General features: G+C 43.2%; 1 protein-coding gene across 2 annotated transcripts in view; it reads left to right on the top strand.

The window, feature by feature from the left end:
• Positions 1 to 2,052: 2,052 nt before the first annotated feature.
• The window catches only part of MAN1A1 (mannosidase alpha class 1A member 1), a 163,750-nt gene continuing 151,577 nt past the window's right edge, over positions 2,053 to 14,225 (top strand). Inside the window, exons 1-2 of one of the 2 annotated variants that reach the window (XM_034990408.1) lie at positions 2,123 to 2,340; positions 2,598 to 3,467. In XM_034990408.1, coding sequence (XP_034846299.1) covers positions 2,844 to 3,467 — 624 coding nt within the window. In that variant the 5' untranslated portion in view covers positions 2,123 to 2,340; positions 2,598 to 2,843. Of the gene's footprint in view, positions 3,468 to 14,225 lie in introns of both variants that reach the window. The other variant, XM_034990407.1, reaches the window with a different exon arrangement.

Raw genomic sequence — 14,225 nt, 5'->3', positions numbered from 1 at the left:
TATTTCCACTATAGGCGATGAGTTAAATGTCCAAACTGGTTTGGTATCAAAATTAAAGAGCGCCAGAAGTAGAATTGGCCTACAACCCCCTTTTATTACCATTTTAACATACACTTAAAAGTAGTTTGTATTGCCTTTCTGGAATACTTAGTATACTATTTTTAAATTAAAGTTTCTAAATATTTTTATGGCTATAAGAGATAATTCCATTCCTAAAACATAATAATTAAGATAATAAATCGTTTGGGGAAAAGATCATAAAGGGATTAGCTTTTAGGGTATTAACCCTAATTATTACCTATCCATGAGGTAACTGAATTTTAAAGCTGTTGAAAATAAGCAGTATTATTTCACACTGATTCAAACTTTTCAGCCTATCCACAACTTGCAAATGTAGTTTGAAATAAAAATTACTATTCTATCATTTAATTTAAAAAAAATGTTGTTTTCTTTTTCAGTCCTTCTAAACTTTGTTACCCTGCTTGGACATGCTGCACTCTTCTGGGCATAGAATTTCATAGCAATTATGAGAATAACCAAGCCATAGGTCAGTTTTATCAAACAATTTCCCATTAACAGAAACGTTGGAGGTATAACTCATGTTAACACAAAACAAATATACAACAAATAATGATGGTTTAAATGAACAGTTAAATGAAAACTGTAATAAGGATTTCTGATTTAATTTTGTGTTTTCTCATACAGTCTGCATCTGAAACAACTGTACTGTAGGCATCTTGCTGTAAACTGCCAGCTCTTTGTTTTATAAATGGCAAGCCAAAACAGAGCGAAAATCACGTTTCCAGAGAAGGGGGAGGCATAGGCGAAGGCTGCTACAAACTAGCTTTCAGAAATGAGAAGTCAGTAGTCAACTTTTTCCCCTCTGATAACTGTTTTTTTTGTTTTTTGTGTTTTGTGTTTTTTTTTTTTTTTTTTTTCAGAGCAACAGGGAAATTGCAAACACATTTTGGAAAATAATGCTGTCTTGAAAACAATCTCTATTGGACCAAGTCCTTACTTCCCTGGAAGTAATCACATCCAACACTTAATTTCAACACAGTGTTCAAATTTATTACTTGAAGCTTTGGCATAAAACTGTCTTTATTTTTATATTTTTTTTAATTTTTAAAGATTTTATTTATTTATTTGACAGAGAGACAGCGAGAGCAGGAACACAAGCAGGGGGAGTGGGAGAGGGAGAAGCAGGCTTCCCACCGAGCAAGGAGCCCGATGCGGGGCTCGATCCCAGGACCCTGGGATCAGGACCTGAGCCGAAGGCAGACGCTTAACGACTGAGCCACCCAGGCGCCCAAAACTGTCTTCTTTAAATGGAAAATCTGACCAACTTCTATGAGATAAATGAATTTTGAAAGTGGGAGTGGGTGGGGGAGGTATGTAACTTTTTTTCTTCAAGTGGGTGGAGAAAGGATGCAGACGAAGAAGCATCCTAAGCAACCACAAAACGATGAGTATCTCAGGGCGTAAAAGGATGTTAGACCAGAGAGCTCAAACGCTCTCCGATCACAGCTTCTCTACGGGGGACTTTTGGTTTGACTGCTACCAGGCACCGGGGGAATCCCCGTCTTGGGTAAAAAGAGGGAACTGGAGAAAAAGACACGTTCAGAACGACCCAGCATCGGACGATTCTCAGCGAGACCTGTCCTTCGCGGGACCCCTCGGAGCGGGCCTCGCACGGCCTGGGGGGCGGGTCCGAGGGGGCGGCAGGGAGGTCCTGCGTCAGTCCCGGCGCCTCCCGGGCCACTCAAGGCCAACGAGCCCCTGCGACCCGGACCCGCGGACCGCGCAGGATACACTCCCGACCCCGAACCCAGCCCGCTTCCTCGCGCCCTTTGCCTCCGGCTCGGGTCTAGGCGGCCTCCCCACTGCCGCTCCCGCCGGCCTCGCGCCTCCCAGACCGGCGACCTCCCCGCCCCCGGCCGGGCCCCCGCGAGGTTGCGCTTCCCGTAAACTCCCCGCCCCGCGCGGCCCCCTCCCCGCCTCGGCCCCGCCCCCGCGGGTCCCTGAGCGGTGCGTGATTGGCCCGGCCGCGCCATCACTCTCCGGACGCGTCACCGCCCCCGTTTCCGAATGCCCGGAGACCGGCAGTGGTATTAGTGCTCGCGGGGCCGCGGTGGAGGGCACCGTGCAGCCCTGCTCGCTCCTACTCGCCCGCGGGTCGGCGCGCTAGCCCAGACGAGCGGCGACCAGGGCTGCGGGGCGGCCGGGCTGCACGCTCAGCCGCCGCCTGGGAAGCCGTGGCAGCTAGTCGCAGCTCCGAGATGGGGAGCTGGCGAAGTTGACTAGCCCCCCGACCCGCGCTGCGTCCCTCCTGCCCCAGAGGTGCGCTGCCCTCTCCAGGAGGTGCCCGCACGCGGCCCTGCTCCAAGTGTGCGCAGGACACGCAGTCCCCCCGGGACCAGAAAACTTCACCCCAAGTCCAAAGAGTGAGCTCCGAGGGCGGTGCCCGGAGCCAGACTCCCGACTCCGCGCTGGGGGAGCTGTCCCGGCGGCTAAAACGGCCGTCGGAGGGCGGAGACCGCTGGAAACTTTATCACCATCATCGTAATTACTACATTTTACTGTTTCTCTCCCCGCAGGGGCTGCGGCCAGCGGTCTGTCGCGCGTGCTTGTTTGCCAAAGGAGCTGCCCCTGGGAGAAGACCCACAGAAGCGTTGTTTCCCCAGGGCATACCTGCAGCCCAGCCCAGGGGCTCGGGCGGCCTGGATGCGCAGGACCCAGCCCCGCAGCCGCTGACGCCGGGCGGCGGCGAAGTTTGGCTGCTGAGCGGCGCGGCGCAGGGCCACTGGACAGCGGGCACCCCAGCGGCCGCGGCGGCTGGAGGGATGCCGGTGGGGGGCCTGTTGCCGCTCTTCAGCAGCCCGGCGGGCGGCGGCCTGGGCGGCGGCCTGGGCGGGGGGCTCGGCGGCGGCGGCGGCAGCGGCGGCAGGAAGGGATCCGGCCCCGCCGCCTTCCGCCTGACAGAGAAGTTCGTGCTGCTGCTGGTGTTCAGCGCCTTCATCACGCTCTGCTTCGGGGCGATCTTCTTCCTGCCCGACTCCTCCAAGCTGCTCAGCGGGGTCCTGTTCCACTCCAGCCCCGCCCTGCAGTCGGCCGCCGACCATAAGCCCGGGCCCGGGGCGCGCGCCGAGGACGCAGCAGATGGGCGAGCCAGGCGCGGCGAGGAGGGCGCGCCCGGGGACCCGGCGGCCGCCCTGGAGGACAACTTGGCCAGGATCCGCGAAAACCACGAGCGAGCTCTCAGGGAAGCCAAGGAGACCCTGCAGAAGCTGCCCGAGGAGATCCAAAGAGACATCCTGCTGGAGAAGGAGAAGGTGGCCCAGGACCAGCTGCGTGACAAGGCGGTGTTCAGGAGGCTGCCCCCGCTAGACTTCGTGCCCCCAATCGGGGCGGTTGGCCGAGAGCCGGGCGACGCTGCCATCCGCGACAAGAGGGCAAAGATCAAAGAGGTGAGTGCACCGTACTGGAAACCCCTCCTGCCTGGCAGCGTTTTTTGGGGAGAAAAAGACAAACCTTTGAAACTCGTACGACTGTAACATTACAGTGTAAGGGGACAGAGAGCTTTTCAGCTTCCACCAGGTGCAATGTCAAAGGCTCTTTAGTTTTCCTTTTTTTACTATCACAGTAGATGTGGCCAATTAAGATCTGAGGTTGAATCCCGTTGCTTTTAATTTGCGTGCTCTGGTAAGCATAAACCACGTGAGGTAGGTATTAAATACATGGGCAGGTGAGGTGGCGTGCAAACCTCCTCTCTCATGGGCCTCCTCACGGGTAATCGTCCCTGCCTGAGAACATTGACAGTGAAGGTCCCAAACAGCCCCCTATTGAGGCTTGGACGTGGCTCGAAATGAAGGTTGAACGTAAACACAAAGCATTGCTCATGCAGGATAAAAAGGTTCTAACAGCAAGCCAGCACTCCCTGGCCTTCAGTCATGTGGCCTTATGCTCCCAGGTGGCATCCTGTGTGTACTTATAGATTATAAAGGTGAAACTTGAGAACTTTCTATCATAGGGGGCACACTGTTGTTTATTTACATTTTAAAAAATGAAAAATTTAAAAAGCCAGCCAATTGTCTCTTGTATTTCTGGTGTAGTGAGAAAGAGTATTTTATGTGATGCAACAGGTTTGCCTCCACAGCAACACAAAAATGACAAACTTAATCCAAGACAAACATGGACTTCGATAAGTCTTTCATAATTTATTTCTTGTAATTTTCAGTTAGCACTTGTAGCATATGGCCACTTAACTGGCTTAAAGCTGAGGGGGACCTTTAAAGTCATTTAAGACTGTCAATTTAAAGATGAAATTTGAGGAGCCCAAAGCCCCAGAATTAGTTAGTGACCAAGTTAGGACTTGAAGCCAGGGCTTCTCCTGGTCACCTTTCACCAGTCAGCAGGCTCTTTGTGGACGTGCTTCCTTCCACAGCTACTCTCCTGTGTGAAACTATACCAGCCTGAATTTTAACACAATCCAAGAGCTGGAGGAACCATATTAAAAGCATTTCATCCCAAATCTTGATTCAGATTTCTAAAATGTGTTATAAGTGGAAGTAATATTTTGGCATTCAAAAAATGTCAGAGTCTCTGTGAAAATAAATTTTATGTTTTGACATTGGGTAGGTAATCAGGAAAGGAAGTGGCCTCATTCTCCCATTTTCAGAGAGTAAACAATTTTGAGTTGGTGAAGAGGTATTTAGCTTGAGTACCTACAGAATGGAGGCAGCTTGATTGTTACAGGATTTGTGACTTTAGTATAAAACCAGATGAATTTGGCTTAGCTGTAATTGAGCAAGTTAAAGTAGATTTGGGTCCCTTTCAGTTTACCCTAGGCACAAAGAGGGTGCCTTCATCCTTCTGTGCAGATAGCTTCCTTCAAGCCCATCAGCCTTTCTGCTTTGGGACCCTTCTTCAGGCATAGAACCTCCCAGACTTGGAGGAATATATTTTATGTCCCCGGACAACTTCTCTCTAGCAGATTGCCTTCTCCATGAAATCCTGTCAGGGATACCAAACCAGGAAAATGGATAAAAAGCTCTATTTCTCACCAATTTCCCTCATCTCTTCATCTCCCATCCTCCTTAAAAATATCCAAACAAAATCATAGGTAAATCAACCGTAAATCTATATGCTTATGTTTCCCTTAAGTTTAAAACAGTGTAATTCACACATTTCTTGCCTCTAAATTCCTGTGAGCTGCCAGTTAGTGCAGATCACAGTTGTCCAAGGAAATGATTTTAAATACTAAAGATGCATGGATGTTGAAAAGCTATCCTTACCAACCAATAGTGATTAAAAGTGCGTCAAGAGCAAAAGCAGTGGGAATTGAGGACAGCATATTAACAGTATGCCTATCTGCCCCTACTGGATCCATGTTATCTGTCTCTCTAAATCAAAAGGTCTTTTTTTTTTTTTTAAGATTTTATTTATTTATTTGAGAGAGAGAGAATGAGAGAGAGCACATGAGAGGGGGGAGGGTCAGAGGCAGAAGCAGGCTCCTGCCGAGCAGGGAGCCCGATGCGGGACTCGATCCTGGGACTCCAGGATCATGACCTGAGCTGAAGGCAGTCGCTTAACCAACTGAGCCACCCAGGCGCCCTCTAAATCAAAAGGTCTTAATTAGCCATGTAAAGAAAATTGACGTAGCCTTTTGTATCTGTGTGGTGCTAACGTCTTAGCACTTAGATGTTTTGAAACTGCCAGTCTTGCATAAAGTGGTGGAAGTAATGTGTTCTTTAAAATTCCGTGTTGCCGTGAGAACCCAGAAAAGCTAGCATAATTAGCTTCAGTATTTAGTCAAAAGCTAATGGGAAGAAATGGATTATGGTTTTTCATCAGATTAGTTCAGGCAGATGCGTTCCTTTGTAAACCAAAAAAAAAAAAAAATGCTATTCTAAAACTGTGCTGAAAATGTTCAGTTTTAGAAAGGAAAGAGTGGTTACCTATTGTAAATAGAGCACTGCGCTTTAACTTCACACTTTTATATTCAGTTTCTGGTACCACCGTGGACTTTTTGTCATGGACCAGTAGATCTTTGTCTTGGTTTTGATCTTTGTTGTCCCTGTATTTTCTAGTTCTCTTTATATACTTAAGCTCTCTCAGGTGTTAGTACACCTGAATGTATTAACAGTTTTATAGCTAAAATTTAGAAAGTATAGGCAAGTCTAATATGTTGAGAGCTTAGACTATAATTTCTGAGCCAAACATTTAATTTGTAAATTTAAAGACAGCTAATACTATTTTTATAATGCCAACACAATTGTGTTACTGGTACTTTGGTAAATTTTTAACAAATTTGTGCCTAGAGGAGACAGTCATAATTTCAAATAGGATATTACCTAGCTCCCTTCACAAAAAGCCATTATATGCTTTCCAGTACTAATTTGATGGATGGTAAAACTTTGATGTAATACTTAAAATTGAAATCAAGATGCTCCCCCCGCCCCATGAAAACTTTGTAAAAAATCAACTCTGGAATTTCCCTGAATTTTATGATACATAGAATATATTTTCATGAGTTTGATCTTTTTAAAATTGTATTCAAGTTATCCTTAGTTTTAAAAAGCAGTGTTAAAATAATGAAGGACCAAAGTTAAAATAACACCATGGAATTTTTAAACGAATAGTCTAGTTCCTCTTCTACCTTAACCCTTTCTTAAAAATCAGGAAGCTTTTTCTCTTTCTTTCTTTTCTTTCTTTCTTTTTTTTTTTTTTTTTTTTTGTTCTGAGCCTGTACAAAGAACTTGTACAGTCCTTTAGGATTAGAGCCATAATCCTAATTTAGAGGATGAATAATTTTGGTTTTCATCTCCTGGAATTATGGGGAGTCCTTAAGTAATAGGGGCTGAAGACATCTTCTCAGAGGGGATTCCTCCCTTCTCAAACTGGAGTCTCCACCAACCTAAATGGGGTAGGAGTGAAGGGTCTGACACTCGGCTTGGGGTCTCTCAGGCAAGGCTTTAGGATTGGTCAGCCATGGCAGTCACAGTTGTCTATAGGTTTCTCAAAGCATTCTTTAGTTTTTTATTCCAGACCTACTGATATGATCATAAGTTTAAAGAAAATGTTCATATTGATGGCTAATGGTTAAAATGTATTTTTATGCCTTACACACTAGCCTTATGTTGTTCTTGAGTCTATCATTTATGTTAACTTTTGATGATTAACCCTTTTATTAAAGATCAGATGTAGGAATAATCTACCCAGACAGACTAATACTTTTATTTTGAAGACTTAACTTTCCAATTTATCTGTATGGGTAGTTCTGATGTGGAAAATAATATTTGCAAAATAATAAAAGCCAGAATTTGAAGACCTGACTCCAGAGGAACTTCAATACCCTTGAGTTACCCTGCCTGTTCTGCTCACCCTACTCTGAAACATACCTGACATTGACTAGAGGCAAAGGCAAGATTCCCCCACTCTTAGGTTTTTCCCCAGAGCAGGTAGGTCATAGAGTATTTGTAAAATTTTTTTCTCTTTAATAGGTAAATGAATAAATGACGATTTCAGCAGTGTAAGTGGTAGAGTAGATCCTGACTGTTGAACTTCAATACATGAAAGCAAGAAAAAATTGTTAATGGATGATCAATTACGTTCAGTTTAATTTTCTGTAGCTATTGATAATTTGTTTGAGAGGAATATTCTGTCTTCCTCTTACTAGGTAACTTAAGATTCATAGGCCTTAGAACCTAGTTAAGGTGTGAAAAGTGGTTAAAAAAATGCATTTTTGAGTCAATGCTTCTGTATTTTTTAGGTGAGCTGATCAAATAAACCATCCTGAGAAATTTATCTTGGTATTTCACATGTATAGTAAGTGCCTTTGTATGAAATGTGAGTTTGTTGGAATTCAGTGGGAAACTTATATATTTATATTGAATTATTCCATAAGCTGTGGTAGTACAAATTCTTCAATAAAGAGAGTTTCCAGCATGTGTCTCAAGGTCAGAAGGGAGGAATACCTACAGATCAGTGTGAGTGATGAGAGATAAATATACATGGGTAGATCAGAACTGCATTGGAACCTGCATATAGCCCATAGTCCAATAGAGAACCTGTGACCTTTTAAGTTCTTCATAACCTACAAAACCATAAAAATGTGTGTTTTTGTCAAAGATGAGTATCGATTGATCAAAATAGAACCATCCACCCCATGGATTCCAGAGATACTATGAAATGCCTCTCCCCTAACCAGACAAAAGAGTAATAGAGAAACCAATATTTGGTAGTTTAAGGAAGAGAATTATTTCTTTGGGAAAATTAAGTCATGACTTTTCCTCCAATTCTTAGCCTCGTGTCTTGTTTAGTGTTAAGTAATTGGACTACCTCTAATCAGCCCTGCCTTAACCCTCACTCCCAAATCTGCTTTTAAAGATCCTTTATACAAACTATGCAGGTTTTTTCTTTTACCAACAATATGCCATAAAAATTATAACTCTCTGATTTTTAAAAGTAAACATATGCTCTAAGTCATATTGTTCTGTATGAGTCCTTAGAGATAGCTCAGCTTGTTCATTTTACAGTAGATGCAACTGAGACAGAGATTATTCCGGAAATCAGATTAGAGTTGAGGATGGAAGCCGGATCCTTGGTGAGTGTTGCTCACTGTCTTAACATGGCTTGCCTCCTAAATAAAATGCCACAGAAGTATACAAATGGACTGGCCATATTCATCATTTGCAGACTCTAATGTAGAATGAGTACAAAACACAATTCTGCAGTATTATAAATTTGACCTTGTATTAGTTAAGTTACATTAACTATAGTCATTTTTTAAATCTTATTAGTGGCATGATTTAGAAGACCCCTTCTTTTTAAAGCCACCCAGGAAAAGTTTGATATGACATTTTTTTCTGTTGATAAACAGATCTCGGCAGGAAGCAGAGGCATTTGTAATCATTCAGTTGGACATTTTTTACAAAGAGAGGTGGGGAAGCGAAAAGAAGAGAGACAAGAAGAGGGGCAGCTTAGAGGAGTGTGATGGCATGGGGGAGCTACTTCAAACTTTAAGTGCGCATACTCTTTTGACATTGCCTGATGTGTAACAGAAGAATTGACAGCTAGCCTGAAGGACTATGTTTTTTAAAAAGTAAACATACATTTAAAAATTACAACAATCTATGGGCTCTTTATTGTAGGAGCACAGTTCTCTTTGCCCAAGTAGGTCCTAGAGAGTCTCTGGATACCCTTGCCTGTTCCTGCTCCGTCCACTTGCAGCACTACGGTGGGGATGAGAAGGGCTGGTCTGGAGGCAGATGGCCAGGACCTGAATCCCTTCCATTGAGTGACCTTAAGCAAGTTGCGATTGACTCTTTCAGAGCTTCGGTTTTCTCATTTGTAAAATGAAGACAAAAATGGGCATCCATTTCATTGGATCAGAAGGTTTAAATGTGATCATCCACACAGCAAGCACTTAGAATGATAACAGGCAAGTTGCAAATATATGATAAATGCTACCTGCTATTATTACTGCTACTAGTTGTTCCCTAAAGCCATCAATCTAAGATTACTTTGTTTCATAATGTTTGGTAAATCAGGAAGTGGATAACGAAGTTTCAAAAGGTTACCAAAAACAGTTCAAGTTTGGTGCTTAAAAGGATACATTTCCAGTTCATCACGATGATCTTTCCAGACGGCTATGATTTTATTGTGTTACTGTCAACTCTGATTTTCTCAGATTCCTTCCAAATTCCAAAAAAACTCTAGGTATCTTTAAAACGATATACTTCTTCAGCTTCTGTATTTCAAGTATTTGAGAAAGAATTCGTCTCTTTCTCGCAGTCAGATGCGCCCGTTCCTGAAGTGGCTCCTTCTCAGAGTAATCACAGCGCTTGAGTTACCCCCTTAGGCATTGAAACTGTTCCCCAAAAGAAAAAGAGAAATTGGGGAAAGTGCATTTGAACCAGTTTTATCTTTGGAGGAATGTTTTTAAGAAGTGAGAAGAAAATTACTTCAGACTTGACAGAAATTTACTTAATTATGATCAGTGCTATAGTCAGAGCTCAGTCTATCATCTAATAATCAAAATTCAGATAAATCAGCTGTACTTTGTAACTCAGAGTTTGCCCTTCCTTGAGAGCCACAAATTGAGATTGGTTAGGGTTTCGGGCCCAGAAAGACCTCTGAGATCCTGAAGCCCAGTCCTAATTTTCCAGGTGAGAGCCAGGGCCCGGTGAGCCATGACTTCCTGAGATTCCCCCAACGCACTAACGTCAGAGCTGGGAACTGCCTCTTAGCCTGAAGGCCGCACTCTGCCTGTGATTTCTTGACTCTAATGAGAACCTATGTTTTGGTGGCTGGCTGGCCTGCCCTCCCCCCGCCCCCGCCCCCGCCCCACCTCTTCAGCCCTGAATGGCAGGCCAGCAGTGAGAAGCCCCACTGAGACCATCCTAGAGGGAGAGGAACATCTTTGCTTGAGAAAGCAATGCTGGTTAATTCCTTGGCTCTGGAGAAGGGGCAGCACTGCCCTACCTGCCCTGGGTCCTGATAAAGACTTCTGTGATCATTAGATGCTTGAAAGAAAACCAAATGAGATTAAGGCTTAAGAGCATTTAAAAGGCGCAGCCCTCCTTTCTGTCTTGAATACTCTGGCAGTTGCTTTAGGTACATTAGAGTCCAGCAGTCCTGCAGATAATCCAGAACAGAGATAATAAAATTGAAAAGCCCACCATCCCTTGTATTCGCTTGTCTTTTGTAACTAGAATGCCTCCTTCACTTCCTTTTTTCTGTCAGTCCTTTGTCTCCCTGGTTATTAAGCTTATCAAAGGCTCAGTCCCCAAACTGCCCCACTGTGTTCTCATCACTCTTGCTCTATATCCTTTCCTTTAGTGACACGCCGACCTTAATATAGTAACTTCCATTTGCACGTCTTCATGCTTTTGTATGTGGGTCTCCCACTGGACTGTCCTGTCCCCAGTCCTTCCTGTGAGGGTGCTCGGTGGGAGAGGAAGCATGGAAGAGAGGGATGAGAACCTGAGGAAGGTCGCCTGCTTCTGCTGCTGGTAAGAGCACACCACGCCCACGAAGAGCCTCTTGGCCACTGTGCAGTGGGGATGCCTGTTTGCTGAGGCTAGGGGTTATGAGGACAGGGTGTGGCCATGGGGCATGGACACAGACCTGTGAATGACTGTGGGGGAGAGTGAGTTCAGGCCAGGCAAAGACCGTGAGCTACTGCTGGAAACTATCTACCCAACCCTTACTCACTGAACGATCTTTTCAAAGTCCTCCGAGGAGCACTTGATCCTTCTGAGGGACCAGAGGGCCCATGGATAGGCGGTGAGGGCTTACGGTCCATGCTGGGGGTGGCCAAGTCCAGCTTCAGTCCAGCTTCCCTGAACTGATGTTTGGGCATGATTGCCTGACCCTAGTTCCCCTTTCACAAGAATCTGTGCTGGAGCTGCTACAGGGTGTTTCCCCGCTGGATCTCTATCAGGGCATAAGGCAAAAGGACAGCCCTGTAGAATGATTAAGGAAGCACAGGGGTGTGTTCCTAGTCGCAAAATCTCATTCCCAGCTGCCTGAAATTTCACCATCAGTGCCTCCCTTTTGTTGATGTATTGCTTCTTTTTTTTTTTTAATTTTTTTATTGTTATGTTAATCACCATACATTACATCATTAGTTTTTGGTGTAGTGTTCCATGATTCATTGTTTGCATATAACACCCAGTGCTCCATTCAATATGTGCCCTCTTTAATACCCATCACCAGGCTAACCCCTCCCCCACCCGCCTCCCCTCTAGAACCCTCAGTTTGTTTCTCAGAGTCCATAGTCTCTCATGGTTCATCTCTCCCTCTGATTTCCCCCCCTTCATTTTTCCCTTCCTACTATCCTTTTTTTTTTTTTAACATAAATGTATTATTTGTTTCAGATGTATTGCTTCTTAAAGGCTGCTGTTAAAAGTATATCACTCAAGTTACCCAGCAGAAATTATCATCCTTTGAGGTTTGTCTTAGCAAGGTGAGAATAGGTTTGTAGAAGAAGGAAGTGTCTTTCTTTGTCTTATTTCATTGCAAACCAATGCTGGCTTAGGAAAAACCATTTTGAAAGTACACAGGAATAGAAAAAAGAAAAATGTATCCTTCACATTCCTATCACTTAGTCACAAGTAATACCAACACTACTTCACCCCAACAAATAGGGGTCCCCCCCAACGTTATAACCACACTATATAAACGTGATTTTTCGTTTTCTTTTGACGTGTCATTTTATGATAGCATAATATATGAAATAGAAGCATCATAGTTTATTTAACCATTCCCTTGGACCTGCACATTTAGGTTATTTCCAGTTTTTTGTTTTCATAAAAATATGCTGAGATAAACACCTTTGTCCATTAGGTTTCCATCTTATTTTTCATTGCCCTGACCCCCATAAGTAGGATTTCCCCTTAAATTCCTGAAAGAGGAAATGAATGGGTCAAAGGATCATAGTACATTTTGAGGGATTACTTTCCAGAAACAATTTATACTTTCACTTGTAATACAGTGAATGTAGTCTGTTGAATCTTTGTAAATTTCATAGGTGATGAAACAGTATCTTGTATATTTAATTTGCTTTTCTTTGAGCAACATTTTCTTCTGTGTTGGTTGACTAGTTGCATTTCCTCATTGTGAGTTGGATAGAACAAGGAAGTTATTAAAGGGGCAGGATTTGGGGAAAAGGCAAAGCATGGAAGCTTAAGGAGGAGGGTGTCCATTGGAGAGGGTGGATCTAACAAGCTGGCTGGTGGGACACGGGCTCCCAAAAGAGGCAAGGGCCAGGAAGGTGATAGACAGCATTTTATTTAAAAAAAAAAAAAACTTACAACAAAATTTGCTTCTTCCCTGGGTTGGTCACTTAGGATAAAAAGTACTCTTTATTGATGGGAGTACTTACCAAGCACCTTGGAACAGTCCACTTTTCCTCAGCTAAGACCCAGACAGCTCCCGTCAGCTCATATTCGTTATTAGGTTATAGTTGGGCTTTGGCATCAGATATTTGAGGAAAGTATTGGCCTCTCTGAAGATCTGGGGAAGGTGGGAGGGATCCTTCTTTTTTTTTTAGAATTCATCAGGATGGTTTCCTAATATTTTAAGTTTATAGTTGAAGATCAAAAATAGTCCAAATAGAATTTCAGAAATGATTTTAGGGATGCCAGAAAATGGCAAGTCTGAGAAAGCTGAATTCTTACAGAGGGAAGATTATATTATATGTCATATGTTAGAGGCCTTTAGTGTTTTAAATATAAATATGCATTTTGTTTAAGGAATCTTGAGAATAAAAGAAAAGCATGATTTGTTTATGAGTTTGGGCTTTTTTTTTTTTTTTGCTACTCCTTCAAATAATGTGTTTTTAGTCATGCATTTTTAAGATAGTGAGGAGTTGCACATTTCAGAATGTATTTTTATTCTGACCTTGGTAATTCATAAAAGTCTGCCAAATACCAGAACTGTTTAAATTTGGCTTTGAGACTGCATTAACATGGTGAATAATGATTGACATAAATGTACTATATTATTTTTATAAATTGTGGCTTGAAATGATAGTAATTTTAGAATATTTAGGATGCTGTTCTCTGAGACATGTTATTTTTGTAGTCAACTAGCAGTGTCGAATGTTATAATGTATCTAGTCAACTACAGGTTTTCATCTCATAATTAGAAATGCTTCAGCAGTCCATACTGTGTTTTCAGGAGTTATTTGCCCAAGTCAGCAATTTTATAAGGCATTCTTATTAAGTGTACAAGGAACTTTATATAGTAATTGGCGTGTATTTAATACATTGTGTACATTTACTCATATTAAGCATTTTGGTTAGTCTTCATTATTTATGCCTCCTAGGGTTACTTAGCTTAGAATGTGTGATGAAGAACTCAGTAGCTTAAAAACAACACTACCAACAACAAAAAAAGTCGGATGGGTTGGGCAATTTGAGGAGCATAAAAAATGAAGATGATTTCTTAACTACCGCGTTAAGCTGTTTTAGCAGTTAGGGTGAATAAAAATTACTATCTATTAAGTGTTCTATCAGTAATAAGATAAAGCCATAGCACAGGTTAGAAGTACTTGTTTTCTCTCCCTCCAAGAGTACAGAATCTTTGTGACGTTGGCTCTTCATAGTCCTGCATCTCTTCCAGGACTACCATCTTGAGAACGAGATAAAGAGCTTCCCCCTCATGCACCCAATGGGTCAGCTAACCCTGGGCCTTGCCCATAATAGGACTCAGTAAAT

The sequence above is a fragment of the Mirounga leonina genome, unplaced genomic scaffold, assembly GCF_011800145.1.
Source record: "Mirounga leonina isolate KUSES-001 unplaced genomic scaffold, KU_Mleo_1.0 Mir_53, whole genome shotgun sequence".
Lineage (NCBI taxonomy): Eukaryota > Metazoa > Chordata > Mammalia > Carnivora > Phocidae > Mirounga > Mirounga leonina.
This window is presented reverse-complemented; position numbering and strand designations above follow the sequence as displayed.